We start from the raw sequence: 18,147 nt of genomic DNA on the forward strand, positions 1-18,147 counted from the left end.
CTCCTCTTCCCCTGACTTAGAAGCGATGTCCAGGCCAACTGGCAAAGACATCTGTAGAAACCAGAGCACTCTCTTAAGCCAAAGACGAGTCTGGCTTCTGGCTCAGGAATTCACGTGTTCCTGCTGGGGCTGCAGCAGAGGGACTCGTGGCAGCGCTGGTCCTCCTGGACAGCTACACCTCTTTTGGCTTGTTTTTAGGGAAACACTTAATTCAGTGCTTGTTTGGGACCTAGATCTGAAAGTGACTGATTCTGCACTGCACCATAATACTCTGTGTGTGTGTATATATATATCTGTATGTATGTATTCATATTCCCCTGGAAAGAGGCCTGATGTACAGCGCAGAGTTGTGCTTTTGATACAAAAGCCTTTGTTAATTGAGTTATGAAATTGCTTCCTTGATGCTGTGTGCTGGAATCTGTAGCTCTTGTTATTCATGGGTGATGACTATCTTCAGAGAACTTTACTTGCAGCCAAATAATTCTCTTTTAAGTTATTTTACGGATTCAATGTCAGCTTACTTTATAGTTTGTGCACTGACCTACACGTGATTTCCCTTGAAATTCCACAGGCAATATATTTTTGGAGTGAAATATATTTGTGTCTTAAATATGTCTACAAAAAATATTAATTTCGTTTTTATGGGATGTCAGTCACTGTTGAGTGAAAAACTGAGCCAAGAGTTTGTAGCTGGGGAGTGGCATGGTGTAGGTGATCACTATATCCCTAATCCAGTATTTGTTGAATATTAATTTTCACTGCATACAAATACTACTATTATAATTCTCAGCAAGGTTATATTCATGTCTTGGATGTTTTGCAAACAATTGTAGGAATGTCTGAACATTTCACTCTGTGCCTTTAAAAAAAAAATAAAATTAAATATTCCCTTTCTTTTACCATGTAGATGGAACAGGTTGAAGCAGATCTAAGCAGATCAAAATTGCTCAGGGAAAAGCAATCCAAGGAATTCTCCCGGCAACTGGAAGAGGTCAAGCAAAGATATGAGCAACAGGTCAGTTCCTTCAGGTGGAGGGGAGGAGGGGCAGCTTTTCATGCTGCTGTAGGTTGGTTCCTGTGGCAGGTTTAATCCTGTTCTCATTGTGCCTTGCTGTTCTCTGTCAAAAGGCAAAATTTATATGTATGCAGAGTTTATGCAATGGGGGATGGAGGGGGACGAGCCTACATAGAAAATACCTTCATTTACTCTGCAATCCTCTAACTGTTTCGGATTGTTTCCCAGGCTTACAGGTGGCAACACTTGTTTTCATAGTGGCCAGATGAAATGACTTCATGTGTCATCTGCTTTTCTTCTTGTCAAGAAACAGCGTTTTATTCTTCTTTTATCGTTTTTTAACACGGGGAGTGTCCATATGAATGCTTGTCTTGGCCCACTGATAGTGATTTTCTTCATTGTAATGTAATGTCAGGGTTGGGAAATATTCAGGAAACATTTGGGTGGAGATGAGAAACTGGAGTTCAATGGTGCTGTGAAGTCTAAAGGGAAAAAACCAAAAACAGAAGCTGGCAAATTATTGCATGGTATAGACTTGAGAGCTACACAGCATCCAACATTGTGTCAGGTGGTACTTTGTCATGAACCTGAAGTGATGTCTGTTTGGTTACACCTGTTAAAGGATTGAAATGTTTTTGTATTGCTTTATAGCAGTGATAGAGTTTTTCCATAAGCTTAAGGCTCTCTCTTATCAGTGTTTTTGTGTGGCTATAAATTTACATTTTCACCAGGGAAATGTGGTTTCATTTCTGTTTATCTTCTGTGCTGGTAAGAGGATGAAATACTGGAGTTGGCTTGTGGGACAAGACCTGCTCTGGTCCATCTGGAAGGGGCTTTTCCAATTAATTAAGGAGTGGGATCACTTTGGTACGTGTTGAGAGAGACTTTGTCAGTGCTTGGGAGGAACAATAGTGTCTTTTGTGCATGGTGCTCAACTTCCATTTCAATCAAAGAGACTTTGTTGGTTTGGATCAAAGTGTTTTCCTTATCCTCTCTCAGAATGTCAACATTACTAATTGGCTTGTCACCTGGAAGGGTGAGCAGCTGTCCCCTGTAATAGATACATCTCCACAGACTTATTTTTTTTAGTCAGTGATATTTTTTATGATTCTTCTATTTAATGGTTCAGGAATAGTCCAGGTTGCAGAGATACTGGGGAACATGATCTATAGAGGTAACTACTAAGCTGCAGTTTGTCAGATGTTATGACATTCCTGTTCCTCCCTACAAAGGGTATTTTTTCCTTTCAGCAAACATGGTAAGAGCTACCAAGCCACAGATCCAGTCTTCTGCCAAATACTGGGTTGTCTTTGGGCACTGAAGGAAAATGATATTGCCTAGTAGTGTCACGTGGGGGGGTTGGGGTTTATTTCTTTATTTTTGGGGAGTTTTTTGTTTAATTTGTTTTCTTGTATCATCATGCCTGTTATATTCAGACTGGATCAGAAAACCCAAGAAACAAGATATAAATGTGATACTTCAAGCTTTTTTGGTGAATCTTTTTACATTAGTATTCTGGAACAACACTGATGCTGTGCTAAACATCAGTGAAAGCATTTTCCAATAAGAGATGTTTACTTCTTCACTTTTATTTATGAGAACTGATTTTTACTGTAAGAAAGAGCAGCTCAACTTTGTGAAACATCACTGAAATCCAAGGAAAAGGTTTCAGCCCTAACCAGCTGCGCAATGAAATCCTCAGAAGAATTTTCAGAGGAGCCCTGTTTATGCCCTTTTTCAAGATTTGTTTCTCTTCATACTTCATTTGGAATGTCCTTTGAAGCTTGCAAACATGAAAAATATGTGAACTTTCTTGCAGCTTGCAGTGGGTTATCACTGGAAACGGGGTTCTTTTTGTATTGTCATGGCTGCAGAACAAAGCTCCTCCAGCCCTGCCACAGGGTGTATGAGCTTAGTCCTTCCACTCTTAACATTTCCTTTCAGAAGTCCCAACTTCTATATATTATTCTCTATTCTTCATAGATCCATTGAGGTTGGAAGGGACCTTAAAGACCATCAGGATCCAACCCCACAGCTATGAGCAGGGACACCTCCCACCAGACCAGGCTGCACAAGCCTCATCCAACCTGCCCCTCCAGGGAAGGGCATCAACAACCTCCCTGGGCAACTTGTTCCAGTGCCTTCCTGCCCTCATGGGGAAGAATTTCTTCCTGATGCCCAACCTAAATCTTTTTCAGTTTAAAACCATCACCCCTTGTCCTATCAATTATTACATATGCTTCAGAACTTCTAAACTGTTTCTTAACCAGGCTTTTCCTTACCTTATTTTACTGCATATTTCTTTGGCTGTTCCTTGAACAGGACTAGACTGATTTAAACTGTTTAAATAGAGCAGTAAATTAGAATTGGTGGTGCATGACTGCAGGGCTCTAGCAGGCTTCCAGTTGGGAAATAGCCCCCCAAGCAAAAAAGGGATATTTTAGTTACCTGAGAAATGTAGTAATGACTTTGAGATGTTCTGCCTCAAGTGTCTGAGTCTGTCTGATGGAATTGACACACAAAGGGAAAGGAAATTGGCCTTCATGTGTGTATTGCCTGGGTTGGCACGGTGAGTGGCAGAGCAAGCACTGGCAGCACCCTGGGCAGTTCCATCAGCTATAACATTTCATCAAGTTGGAGATGAAGAACCAAACGTATTGGTGTGTTACCCAGTTCTCCAACCTGAGAAACAGCTTGTAGAGTAGGAACTTGGGAGCTGTGATTTTACTGCTCTGCTTTATATGAATGTTTGTTTGTGCTTTACAGGACTTCCCTTGAACACTGATTTCTGAGAGATTACTGGTGTGAACATGGACTGCTTGTTGTGGGGCTGAAAGATTGCTTTGCCTGCAGATTAGATGTACTGATGCATTATATATTGGTATTTATCTGATCATTTTCTGAAAAAATAACCTGATACATATTGAAATTTATTATTATTTAATCTTGAAAAACAACTAGGAAAAAAAAATACAGATCCATAGCAGTTTATACAACTTTAACCTTTCAGATGTATTTGAGTGCACTAATAAAGCAACTTTTGGGTCTTGCAGTATTTGGTTTCAGCTGTCACGTGTCACTCTTGGTTCCAGCTTCATCTGATTCAGTGTCACTTTCTTTTGAAGTACCCACTGAGAACACTCAGAGAGAAACTGGTGGCTTTTTTTTTTTTTTTACTTTACATATACTTTAGCTCAACTTTGTTCTACTTGCAGCTGTTAGATTTGAAAGTATATTTTGAAGAAAAAAAATAACTCCAGCAGCACCCCAGTTCCTATCTGCTGGGAGCAGCTGCTTGCGGCACTTCAAAGCCAGTGGACACCACAGTGAAGGCCTCAGCCTTTCCTGCCTTTGAAATGGCTGCAGGATCTATAGTCAGGCTTTATGGCCCTGTCAGCACAGGAAAAAAGGTTGTTTGGTGTTTTTTGCACCCTCTCCCTTGCCCCCCCACCCCCTATTTCTAATGACATCCTCAGTGAAACTCAAAATACCCAGGAAATGTTTCTGCTGAACTCATTTTCCACAAGCCCAAGTATTTGAAAGAGCATGAGCCCCAACTTTTCAATAGTGGCTTTCAGGCAGGCACATTTGACACAACACTTAATGGATTTGCTTTTCTTCCCCATAGCCCTGTCAGCTGGGCACTTTCTGCGTGCACGCCCTCGGGGTGAGCTGTGGTCCCAGGGCAGAGTGTTCGTGGTGGGACAGGGCATCACACAGGGACATTTCACAGCAGTTGAGTATGTACTCACCTTAATTTCAAGCAGATGTTCCTAAATTAACATGAATGGAACATTTCCAGTGAGCTTTTGGAGATCTTAATATTTAAATGGCATCAGCTTGTCCTTTTAAAATGAATTAAATAGAATAATAGATCACTATGATCACTGTTACACCCATTTTTTGCTATAAATAGTTGCTGAAGTGCTGTGATTGAGTGTGAAAAAATTAAGGTAGGAGATTAGCAAGAGAGCCAAAGTCTATGAAATTTCATTTTTCTAGCAGGGAAAAACACACTATGGAAAAGCTGATGAATTGTTGTTATAGCTGGATGGGGTTACTTGCTGAGTTATGGATATACTTTCTGAAGTTAGATGCCAATCTGAATGTATAAATAAGCCTTTTGTTTTGTTTCATCTTTCCTAGAACTGTGTTTATTCCATTTTAAAATAATAATTATTCATGCATCCACAGCAAAGGGGAAAGCTGTTACGTGATAGCTGAGGAATCTCACTGTATCTCAGGAAATCCTTTCTTGTGATGTTCATTGTTGGGTTCTGATGTGTAAAACTTGTGAAGGGATAGTTAGAGTTGTCTTATTTAGCCACATAGGAGAGAAACAGGACACCTTCAGGAATGTATTACTGGGTATTTAACAAAATTACTATGAAATTGTCTTAAAGATGAGAGGAATAGTCTACACTTTTAAGTTGGGAGCAAGACGAAGGTTTGGCTGGGCTTAAATATGCCTGTTATATTAAAAAAGGAGAGGTAAATAAGTGCAGAATCAGCTAGGTAAAGGTGAACAAAGCAAGACTGTAATCTTACCTGCCAGCAGCAAGGACAAGTATCTGACATAGTGTTGGGAAATTGTTCTTATTTTAACAGTGTGCTGAGCAGAGGGGAAGAATAATATTCTTTAGATCTTTCTGTATGACTTTTCTTTTAAGACTTTCTACTGAGGTCAATTTAAAGAAAAGAGTGAGATTCTCTTGAGTAAAATATGAAGTTGTCATCACAACCTTTGTTTTTATACATAATGTGTATATTTAAAAGCAAACATAATTGTGAGTGTTAGCAGTGCCATTTAATATTAAGGTTCCAAGCACAATCTCATGCTCAGTTGCTTAAAAATACTCAGTAATATAAATAACACTTCAATTTAATGGTTGGACATCTCCTCTGCTAATTTGTAGCTGTTTAACTTTATGCCAAGAGATTTCACCAGTGTTGGAATGATCAAGGCTATGATGATTTTGTTTTGCTTTTGCTTAAAACTGTAGTGATAATTCCTTGAAATGCTGGAGGGAGGGTATTTTTGTCCTGGGTGTGTTTTTATCTGAAGGCAGGGTATTTTTGACCAGGGTGTGTTTTTATATTTTTCCCTTAGAAGATCTACTGAAGTGTATTTAGGGAATAAACACTCTTTAATTCAGATGTTCAGGAGTTCAGCAGCTAAATGTTCTGAAGAGTCTCACTGAGAATTTCCATGTCCTCTCTGGGAAATGGAGCTAGAACAGTTTGTGTAGGGCAGAATGGTGTAAAGGCTGTGACCTTGAGGGAGAGAGGAGAACACACAGCTTAGGGAAGGAACAGAGCAAAACGTGGGGATTTAACATTAAAGCAAGAGACTGTTGTGATTTGGGGATGGGCTGTTGAAAGGAAGCTAGTCAGGGAAGATTAGTTCTGTCTGTGATGAGAGTCTGTGAGTGGCTGTGAAAAGCCAGAGCAAGGGAGCCTAAAGCTCTTTAGGCTGAGATAAATTATTTACTCCCGTGGATGGGGAGGCAAGTCCTGCAGAAGGGTCAGTCAAAAGGTTGGTGTGGGCTGAAGGGTCAGGTGGGCATGAGCTGGCCTTTCAGGAGCCAACATTCTGTGTTACCTCCTGCTTTAACCATGGCCACCCTGCCTTCCTGTGGTGGGGGGAATGAAATGCTGCTTCTGCATTGGACATGTTGCCTTTACAGTCCTGTTGTGTTTATTTGGCATCTTACTTTCAGCTGAGCTAATCTTTCAGCTGATGGTCTTGTTGTCAGAACTGCTACAAACATCATCAGGCCTATCACAAGACAGAATCACCATGAGGACATCTTAAACCCAGACTCCAGTGTTATGCTCAAACCTTTGGAGACATTCAGCCAGACACTGTAACACAGAAAACAAGCTTAACATCCAGCTTGCTTTGTCCTTGTACCTTTTCTCAGTTAAGAATTCTTGCTACTGCACTTACATCTTAGCTTTTCTTCTGGCCTCATTCTCCCTTTTCTCTTTCACCTAGCTTCTTTTGACTGATATTTATCCACTCAAGTGAAGAAACACTTGCAAAAACATGCTGGAAATATGGTGTTCCAGGCATTTCTTAACTGTATGTCAATCAGGCCAGTTATATTCAGAGATTTGTGACCAGTGTTTAGTATGCTGGTTTAGTTATAAGGACACAGGCTTTGTAAAAAGCTTTGTTCCTCTCCTCTTTGTCTACAGTCTAAGATAATTGAAATACAGTCTGTTCTTGCATGGAGGCCAAATGGACACAAAGGCTCGAAGTTTTTCATGTCCTCAGCAACAAGCTGCATAAATTTCATCTAATAAATTAATCTAGGATCCGTAGTGTTTCCTTTGAACCATCCTAACACACAGATGAATGCCATTTGCACAGAATATCTGAGGAATAGTTTTTTCAATCATCAACATCATCTTTTCACTTTGATATAGCTGAGACTCACAAATGGGAAAAGGAAACAAATTTAACCTCCAAGTAAAGAGTGGGAGGAAATCTTGCTGTACCATTGCTGTTTACTGAATTGTTAACCAAACAGATGGGTATTTACACTGTCTCCTTCAGGCATCTAACTTGTGTGTGATTCAGTTAAAAGCCTGAGCTCCCTGTATAGTCAACAGAATCAACTTTTGGGGGAGGAGGGAGAGAGGAGACAATTCCAGGAACATAAATTGGTGCCTGCAGTAAATAGCAAGTCAGGCTGCGAACGCCTCTGAAGTCAGTCCTCAGTGTTCAAATAAGGTCCTCGGATAAACTGAATCCCTAAACAAAGACTGTGTACAAGAACTTGTGTACCAGAGCCTGCTAGAAACAGGCATTTGCAGTGACTCAAATTATATTAGTTGGAAAGAAGTATTTCTTTTTGCAGACTGCTTTGGCTGGGCCAGGTGGGCTGGGGAGGGCAGTGGGACCTCCTGATCTTCCTCACAGCCCTGAGTGGGGTTTAGGAAATCACGGGAATGCAACTTCATTTCCAGTATGTTGGTGATTTAAACACAAATTTACTTATTGGGAAGACAGGAGGCTTTGAGGTGAGGTTTGTGCTGCCCAAACTTTAAATATATTAAAAATCTGGAAGGCCTTTGTAAGTAAAAATTTACAGCTCAGATATTTTATATGGGTAGTGAAAGCACTCGGGTGTGGTGTTGTAGTGGGGAGGATAAATCACCCGGCAGTTTAGCTAATGGACCAGCTTGTCTCTTCTAGAGGATTTCTTGCAGTTCTTGGGTTGCAGTTGAAATACAGTTATTAGTGGTTGATTATAGGGTGAAGCATCGTTATGCCAATTAATTATTGCAGCCTGCAGTGACACAGGAAATAAAACGCCTTGGCTATGCAAGTATGTTACCTTGTGTGCATTTGCTGCTTCCGTGGTAATACGTGGTTCTGCACTGAGGTATTTTTCATTGTCCCATTTGCTTTTGGCTCATTACAGCCCTTTTATCTTGGGACCACTATGTGTTCCAAACTATAGCAAAATCTAAAAAAAATGTGTACTTTTAAAATCCGTGTTATTTATCTGCTGCAAAGTAGTTCTGGCATGCTCCCTTGCCTTGAAAATTCCTCTTTTCTGCCCAAAGTTATGCTAAGCATGATTAATACTTGATGCTGCAGCCTATTATATTAGATTACTTTTAGAAGCAGGGTATTTGTGAGATGGGTAATCCCCATATCCTCATGAAACATGCACATTTATTTATAAGCTTAGGAGACAGGGAATGCTAGATTTCCTAGAGTTGGTATTTGTGGGTAGATCATGTGCTGGATGCTGGGCTGGGCAGGGGTTAGGGCTGGTTTTGAGTGGAGTAGAGATAATAAAGACACCTGATTTACACTCTTAAATGCTGGTAAGATAGAAATGCTGCAAAACAAGTGTGCTCTATGCACACTGTACAAGTGAGTTTAGTTCCGTTCTTTGCCATGTCATGTGAAACTTGCTGGTGTCTTCCTCAGCCCTCAGAAGGTCAGTCATGCCAAAATAACACTAATAAAATAATCCTCCTTTGTAAAACTATATAGGTGTTGCTTACAATATTTCTGGAATTGTGGACATAAATTTACATGAATTTTCATACTTTGGTGTCAAATATTTATTGTCACAGCTACGTTTTTCAAAGAGGTAGTGAGCTAACTAATTTCCTTTCTCTCCTTTGGGGATTTTAAAAGAAATTCAAAGGCATATTTGTTCTTGAGAACAAGTTGAAATTGTTCTAAAATTGAAAAGCCCAAACTTAGTGTGTGATGTAAAAGCAAAAGCTGGATAGTAGAAGGTTTTGTCTATATCAAGGACTTTTAAAAAGTATTTGCTGATGTTGATTATATTCCAAGTATTTTGTTTCTGAAAATATCTGTTGCAATCAGCAGGCTATTTACTGTAGATATTTGTTCTTCAGATGTATGAACTAAACCAGCACAAACAATATGATTTCCCTTTGTGATTCACTTTATTAGATTGTCTCTTATTTCAGCAGGTTGCTCTGTAGCAACTCCACACGTAGGTGCAGTTAAATCTGCCTGCATTGGAAGGTCATGGTCCATCAGCAGCTGTGGGTGTCCTGTGAAGGGTGGCCATGGCCTACAATGCCAGAAGTGTTTGGTAGCCTGTGTGTGTGTGTGAATAGAAAAAAAACTTAATCTGTTTTTAGCTTTTTCTGAAGGATTTTGTCTTTCCTCTGCAAGACTGAGTGAATATTGTTAAGTTTCAGTTAAAAGCAGAAATTCATCCTAAAAGGTGTAATTCTGGTGATGGCTTCAGGAATCACCTGTTGGCAGTTGCCTTGAATATTATGGTTCTGTCTTACTGGTGCAGAAAGAATACAAAAGTGAAGAATTAATGTCAGAGGAGCTCATGATTTGAAAATGCTCGTGTTACTTGGTAATCCTAGTGTTCCATGGTACCAACACCTACCTGGGGTCAGTCGGTCCTGCTTGCTTTAATGCTGGGCTGTGGCTGGTGATAGAAGTGCAGAGAAGAGAATAAGAGAATCTCATCTTTGAGAGGGCAAAATGGGGAAACATCTAAGCCTCAATGAATACAAACTCATTATGGTAATTGGACTCACTCTATTATTTAATGTATTTATCTTCTCAGTGTTGCCCCTACGTCTAATTGTGAATATTGTGTTGCTTGTCTGTTTGAAATGTGCAGCACCTAAAATCCGCCTTCTGAAGTGCTGGGTTTGACTGGACATTTTAATGTCATCTGATGAAGTCCTAAGCATCCAGGGAGAGATGCAGAAAGATCTCAACATGATACAATTTTTAAAGGAAGTGGTTTTATTATAACATTTATGAAGGTGCTCTCTGCCTTGAAGAGACAAGACTCATACTGTTTTATGAAGAATTAATATAGTTTTCCTGCAGCTTCCTGTGATGAAGTCCTGCTGTTGCTGACAAACAGCATGGTTGTTGGTATACATTCATTCCTTTTCCTTTAAAAAAACCTCCAACAATACAGGAATGAAAGAGAGAGGAAGAGGGACTATAGTGCTTGGCAGCAGTTCTGAGGAGAGCAGGAGGGTCAGGGAGTGTTCACCAGAGCAGTCAAATAGCTCGTCAGTCACTCCACGTCACTTGTACAGGAACAGACGTTTGGTTATGAACGTGGGGTACTTGTTAATGATCCTCAGGGAAGATGGGGCTTCTAGGGCTTTGAACTTCAGGGAAGAAAATGCTCCTGGCCCCATCCTGTCTGTCCACCTCTGCTCCCTGACAGAAGAAACATCTAAAAAGCAAAACAAAACCGTCCTGGGGAGTACTTTGCTTTAAGTTGTGAGGGGTTTTCTTCTTCAACAGATTTGCCTTTTATAAAACACTTCCCCTCACACCACATCCTTTCTGTTCCCATGTCCCTAACCGAGGACACCCCTCCTGCATTCAGAAGGGCCTGGTCCCTTCTGTTCTTTCCAACTCTTCAAATCAAAACCGTTGTCTATCATATAAATGCTGTAGGTGAAGAGATTACTAAATAAACTGGAATTACTTTGGTTGGGTGAACTGGTGATGTACACGTGTATCATGTTGAAGAAGCAGGGTCTGTCCTGTGCCCCCTTCCAGCACACGTTTTCTCCCTGCTTCCAATTCTTGTCCTGAATTTAAAAAGTGAAAACCTAAATAATTGAACGTCCCCACAACAATATGTCTTACCCCAGACCTTACATGGCCCAACCAGCTGAAAATCCAGTTATTAAGAGAATGTTTGAATAAAAAGACCTCTCTTTTGACACTATTTATTTTTAATGAGATCTGATTTAGGAAAAACTACTAAACATTTTTTCCCATAACTCAGGCAAAGCCTTTAAAATTATTTTAGGGAGGAGTTCTTTCTTTCAGACACACTAAGGACACCAAGAGCATCTGAAAAGAAACCACTTTTGTATGCAAACCTGGGGCAAAAACCTGACTTAAAGAACTTTGTGCAAGGATCCCAGGCCCAGTACAGATAATCTTTGCCTCCTGAGGAGTTAACTCCTTCAGGGACTTCAGACATCTGTTAATGAGCCTTATAGTATTATTAAATAATGTAGATATGTTAAACCATAGCATATTGCATCTCTTTTACTTGCTCCCTTTTCCAGCAGGATGCTCTGGGCTGCAGCACCGATGATGTATCTGCCTCTCACACTCAGAACACGCTGAGCTGTAGTTTGACACAATGAGGAATTTATAATTATTTTTTTTTTACTTCAAATTTTAAACCCTAAAGCCACACAACCAGCCAATATTATTCCAGAATTGAATGCTACAGCTTTAAGATAAGGTGCCGGGCGCTCTCAGCGCACACACAGCCGGCTCCTCCCGTTGCCTTTTTTCCCCTCCCGCTGAGAACACCCCACCATCTTCATGATAAGCGCGTTGGGTTTGGGGTTTTTTGAAATATCTTTCTTTTTTTTTTCTTTTTTTCTTTCCCCTCCTCCTCCGAAATCCACCAAAACTGAAGAAAAATCCAAGTGACTGTTCTTTAGCAGCTGTGTGGCCCGGAGTTCAGTGGGGAAGCGGCTTCCTGCCGTCCCTATTCATCACCTGCTTCAAAGGCGGGCGGGCTGCTCCAGTGTGCAGGCCAGGTAGGGTGCCATTGTGCGCAGGCGGGGAGGATTAGTATCAAAGCTGCAGCAACCAGGCCCTTGGTCTCGGGCTGCCATTCAGGCTAACGGGGAGAGGCTCAGACTGGCCAAGGTCACAGCATCCAGTGTGGTGCAGACTGGGAAAGGATCCTGAGAATAGAGGGCTTCTTATGAAATCATGGTGCAAGCTTGCGGCACAGCAGGTGCCCTTCTGGAACACATACATCTGTTTATGTTGGGATAGCATAGCTGACAACGGGATAATAGAGCTTGGCTTTTTTATTATTTTTTCTTTCCTTTTTTTTTTATTAAAAAAAAAAAAGCCTTTTCCCTTGGGCAGAGGGGCAATTTCATGTGCAGATGCCTTCAATGAGGGGAACCCAAGCACAGTACCCTGCAGTGTGATGACACAACCTGGTATGTGTGTGTATACTTAAGGGAAGGGGAGAGCAGGCTGCCTGTTAACCATTTAGGATCCTCAGCCCTGCTGATGAGCAGCAGCAGGACACGGGGGGACCCAACACCGAATGCGAAAAAGCCTTTTTTTTTTCTTTTTCTCCTTTTTATTTTTTTTTGGTTCATTCCGACATTTGTACCAACCACTTGGTTAAGGATGCGCTGGATTTGCTCGGTTGTCTCCATTGTTGCAGTTGTCAGGAGGGATCCTGTCACGGTAACGGTGGCTTTTTTAAAGGTGAGGTAAGAGTGACGTAAAAATAAAATTGCCAACTTGATGAAATTAAGGGGAAAATTAAGCTGTAGACGAGTTGTCATGACGACAAGGATGTTCTGTTGATGAACTGTACTCCTCCCTGTCCAATCAGATAGTGGAGCTGAAGCTGGAGCGTGAACAGGAGAAGACGCACCTATTCCAGCAGCACAAGGCAGAGAAGGACTGTCTGGTCCGAGACCATCAACGGGAGATGGAGAAGCAGGAGAAGCAGCTTCGCGCTGCCATGGCACAGCTAGAGAGTACAACTCAAGAATGCAGGCAACAGGACGGCCAGGTAATGATCAATAATGTTTGAAAGGCGTACGCTGATTAGAAAATGCTAATAGTGAGTGTTTGCTGGTTGCCAGCGCGGTGGGTGATGCACGCTGCGGGAGCGCTTGCGAAACTGGCACATAAATGTGATTTTGTTTTTCTTTTTCTTTTTTTTCGCCGTCCCCCCTCCCTCCCCACTGCTGAATAGGGCTTTAACTGCAAAAACCACAGGTAGCCAGATTAAAAATCCCATGGTGCGCTATAACTCGGCCTATTTATAATCTTGTCTCTTTTTCTTTCATGATGGATTTGTTTAAGAAAAAAAGGTATCTGTTCTTCTCCCCCCCCAGTCCTCACACCCACCCCTCCTTTTCTCCTTCCTGGGCAAATCCATATGAATTACATCTGCTTCACTTGTGTACTTTGTTTTAAATCTCTGCAGGTAACTCACAAATGGTTTTATTTCATTCTGTTCATGGCTTTTTGTTTCAGTTTTGCATTCTGGATTTTCATTGTCTGCTTGGCTACGTATGTCAGATGTTTGATAAGATGATGTGGGTTTGGGGTTGCTTCCCGTCACGTTTATTTGCCGACACACGCATGCACCCCTCCCATCCTCCATCTCTGTGGTCACTGTTGGAAGCCATTTGGCAGAATAATCTCCAGCTGGGGTAGCATTTGACTCTTCAAACTTCTGGATGAAATGCGCGCTGTCAGCATGGAAAATGATCTTTATGAGTTTTTAGTTCAAAAAACATCTTACTGCATTTTTTCAATGTATTTTGTAAGGATGGCATGGTATATTTTCCTAAGAGCCTGTACTCAAAAGGCCTGCAATGGCAATATTTAAAAATGTGAGGTGATTTTGTAGTCGAAAGAGTATTCAGAAAATAATCTTTACTAATCAGCATTAGAATTACTTATCACGCATGGATTATTTTATACCAAAACTGGACATTTTGGTAAGGATTCTTAAACAACGTGTTTTCCGCGCACCACCGCCTTCCCTATGAGATGTAAGACTCTGACATTGAGGCATTTTCACTTTGCTTTCCTACACTGGTAGGCTGTGTCTTTTACTGGCAACTAGAATGTAGCTAAGTGAAAGCGAATATTTGATTTTTAAAGTAATTTGGTTTTTTGTTACCATTGTACAACTCAGACTCTATTGAAATCTGGCTCAAGTAAGTCTATTGGAAAAGAAATGGCTTCTTGGGGGAGGAGGAGGAGGGATAGATCGCAGAGCCAGGATTCCTTTCTCCATTTCCACTATTATTATGATTTTCCAAGGAAAACAAGAGGTACTTTCGTGAGTGCGCTTGGGAAGAGGATATTCAGGTGGCTTCTGAAAAATTAAACCTTGCCCTTTATTCTCCACTTTCTTGTAAGAGTCAACAAAATTTTAAATTGTTAAAGGAATTGGGTTTTGTCTTTGGGTTTTTTTACTCTGGCCCAAGATACATCTTAGCTAGGTAGGTATTTGTGAACGCCTTCTCCAAGTGGTACCATCCTCTCACCTGCACTCCTCAGGTTGTGTTTGTGTACAAAGGCAGGGCTGTAGCGCTCACATTTAAAACAGTTTTAGAATGATATATTGAATTGTTCTGTCTTCACGCCAGCGTTCATGATAGTGGTTGTATTCCTCTGGGTGACACTGGTTACGAAGGTAAAGGGACCGTCTTAAGCAAATTCAGAGGATCTGGGTGGTGCCTTGCCCGTGTATCTCTGTTTAGTTCTGTTGTGGGACATTGCTGGCAAAGACTGGAGCCCAAAGTGTGATTGTGCTTTCTATTTGCAATGGGATATGTAATGCTACTGCAGCTGCTAGGCAAAAAACTGGGAATTATCATACCTATTAGGAAAATCTGAACAGACTGAATAGCAAAAATTTGGCCTTTTTACAGAGCTTTTCTTTGTAGTTCCAATATCCCTGTACAGTCATTTGAGCATTGCTGCCATGAGAATGACATGTAAATCAGGGAAGAAAATGCAGCTGCCTTTGACTCGAAGAGCTGTTGTTTATTTAAATTCTAGTAAGAATCTATCAGCTTTCAAAGACACATATTTTTTCCATTTTGGAAAATAAGTTGTTCTTTGTTCCTCTGGTCTTTGGATTAAAAATCACTTTTGTCTTTGCAGACAATATTGGTGTTTCTGGCGGAATTATGGCACATAGTTTTAATACATTTTTTTTCATCTTCACATGTTTACCAACATGCATGTTTTGGACATCTGACATGACCAATGGCCAGTGTCCTTTATGAAACATTTGGCAGTCTCTGAACAAGGCACTGTGACTTGATGAGTTTATGTAGACAGAGCTTTTAAAAAAACCTATTCAAATTGAACCACGTTTGACAGCAGCAAATTTTAGGACTGCTTCATATTAGAGTGAAGGTGTGATGAGATAGGAGAAGAGGCCATTTTGCTTCGCTAAGTGAAGTGTAGTTTTGCTGGGTCCTTAAAAAATAATAAATTAGTGTTAATTAGTGGTTTAGTTTGAAGGCCTTATCTCTCCAATGTTTGATGAATGATGTGAAAGCACTGTTCTTAAAGGTATTCACTGTTATTCTTTCTTAAATCCTTTTCCCTATGAAAAAGTAGCCAATGTTTAAAATACGCATTTCTTCTATTACTAAAGACATGTATGTCTGAGTGCTGAGGAACAAGTTATTGTTACTGAAAAGATTAATTTTTTTATTGCTTAGCCAAGGTCTGTACTTTCATGTAGGTCTTCAGCTACTGCAAAAGATAGTATACAAAATGGTTAGAATTTATTCAATTTAGGATACACTTCTTAATGCCTTACTCAGAACTAAAGTATAAAATTTAAGATTTCAGTGCATAGCCAGATTTTACTTGAAAATCATGTTGCTACTACTTTGAAATGTAAGTTTAATCCGTTTTCAGGAAAAACTTGATTTATGTGGATCACCTTTTGTATTGCTGATGACTCTCTGGATAGCAGTTGTCTTCCACTTTAGCTCTTGGATTTATCCATTTCTAGAAGGTTTGCTTTGATTTTTTTCACCTAGGGTTGTAATGCTTGGGGAGGGTAAATTGACATGTAGGTCAATGAAAGTCAAAGCAGTACAAAGGCTTTTATACCATGCTGTGCTCTTGTAGTCTTTTAAATCCTATATGTTTTCCATGAACTGCCACAATGTTATTCTTTAAACAGTGGCTAATAATACAGGATTATTTTTTTAAAGGATAGTTTTGAATCATTACTTCTATTTATTTAGATTGTTTATATTATCTGGTTTTTCTTTAGGAGCATTCATAAGCTATGGTTTGATTGGTCATTTGTTCCCCACCTCCCTGAATAATCTTGGTTTATACATTAGTTCACCAAACAGGTGAACCAGGGAAACTGATTTTGTTTGACTAAAAACCAGGCTTGCTACTGAATTGGCGATTTTCTGAAATGAGATCCCTGATTAGAGAATATGTCTAGTTTGCTTCTGTGAAATGAGATAGTCAGGGCAGGAAATTTTACCAACTGCTGCCCAGTGGGCTGAGGTGGCTAGTTCTACTGTAGATTTTCCCTTTATCCTGTGAATGTCATGCTCTTCCCAGCATCTGACATGTGCCCTCAACCAGCTCAAAGATTTTCCTGTTCAGCTGCTGTATGAACATGGATCATTTTCGTGCTTGTTCTTTGACCACTGACCTTTGGGCGAGAAGAAGTAAAAAATGTACCCCTGGAAGTTCAAACACAGCCCTTTGCACTAAAGCAAGAGGGAAAAGAAGTTTCCATGAAGCAACAGAGTTGGCTTTCCAGGTTCTGTTAGGAGGTAATTGGCGAGTCCACTGTTCCCATCTGTGTGTAATTGGGTCAGGAGTAGCTCGAGCACCAAGGCAGCCTTTGCCAGTGTCTGTCACTGCTGTCACGGTGCTTTGTTTTAACGTGTCCTGTTCACACTCAAGCATGAGGCTGCTGGAAGAGAAGGTTGCTGGTGTTTGGGGGCTTCTTGGGGCTCTTGCTAAACCATGATGGACAACCTGGAGCAGTTCTGAGGTCAGGTGAGCACACGCATTGAGAATGGAGGTTGTTACAAAAAAACAGCAGGCTGGAGGCAGCGAGAAGTGTTAATAAAGTATTTTCCCATGGCCAAAGTATCTGTTTCCTTTTTTGTCTCATTTTTTTCCACTTCCCGTAATCCCCTTGGCCTTTACCATCCTGATTTGCTTCACCTGCTTAGGAATCAGCAGCACCTTCCCTGGGGCCTGATGTCCAGGGCATCCTTTTAGTGCTCTTCTGGCACCCCCTCCTAAAACATTTGCTTTTTCACACTGGCAAACAGGGATCTCTGTGCAATTGTTGCTTTGCACCTGGCTGTGTCTGCATAAATTCTGAGCTGTTTGAGCCTGTTGAGTTAATGATACAAAAAAGGAAACCAGCAATGATCATTACTTTCATTCCAGCAATGGCCATTATTTTCCTTCGAGCAATGATTGTTATTTTCATGTCAGTAAGTCCTTGGTTTATGTTTATGGTTCTGTAGAGATAATTAATATATCAACAAAGTGGAGGGGAACAGAAGAGCTTTATCTTGCCTCCATCTTTGTAGGCAGTCTGAAGTAGTGGTACCATGCTGACATGTTTGTCTGCTGCAGAGCTTTATCAACAAGGGAAAATTTCAAGGGAAAAAATAGAAATATTATATACTTGTTTAAAGATAACTCGCTACCCCCACACATGGACGGTTTCTGTCTGTGTGTACATGTGGCTGTAACAGTGACTTTTCAGTGCTGTGCTAAGAGAGAAGAAATTCAGGAGTGTTTGTTTCACAATAGGAGAATTTCTTAAACTTTGATCTGAAAGCCCCTGTTGTTACGATACAGATAAATCCCTGATCATCTCTTCTGCTTCACGGAATTGTTCCAGTATCTCCAAACACCAGTTTCCACAGTTTGCTTGATTGTGCCTGGAGGATACAGATAATGTAGCCTGTGAACTGTTCAGATGGTGGTGGTGCTTCTGAACTCACTACTGTATACAATTCTGAGTAAATAAATTATGACTCATCTTTTCTTTAACTTCTTTTTCTTTTCTCAGTAGATGTCTTTGGCATGAAAAGAA

The 18,147-nt window shown here is 40.6% G+C and overlaps 1 protein-coding gene across 1 annotated transcript in view; it reads left to right on the forward strand.

Moving 5' to 3' along the window:
- The window catches only part of CEP112 (centrosomal protein 112kDa), a 157,128-nt gene that overhangs the window by 60,380 nt on the left and 78,601 nt on the right, over nucleotides 1-18,147 (forward strand). Inside the window, exons 19-20 of the mRNA XM_010002794.1 lie at nucleotides 908-1,015; nucleotides 12,901-13,098. Coding sequence (XP_010001096.1) covers nucleotides 908-1,015; nucleotides 12,901-13,098 — 306 coding nt within the window. The remainder of the gene's footprint in view (nucleotides 1-907; nucleotides 1,016-12,900; nucleotides 13,099-18,147) is intronic.

This window comes from Chaetura pelagica, unplaced genomic scaffold, assembly GCF_000747805.2.
Source record: "Chaetura pelagica isolate M959 unplaced genomic scaffold, ChaPel_1.0 scaffold47, whole genome shotgun sequence".
Taxonomy (NCBI): domain Eukaryota; kingdom Metazoa; phylum Chordata; class Aves; order Apodiformes; family Apodidae; genus Chaetura; species Chaetura pelagica.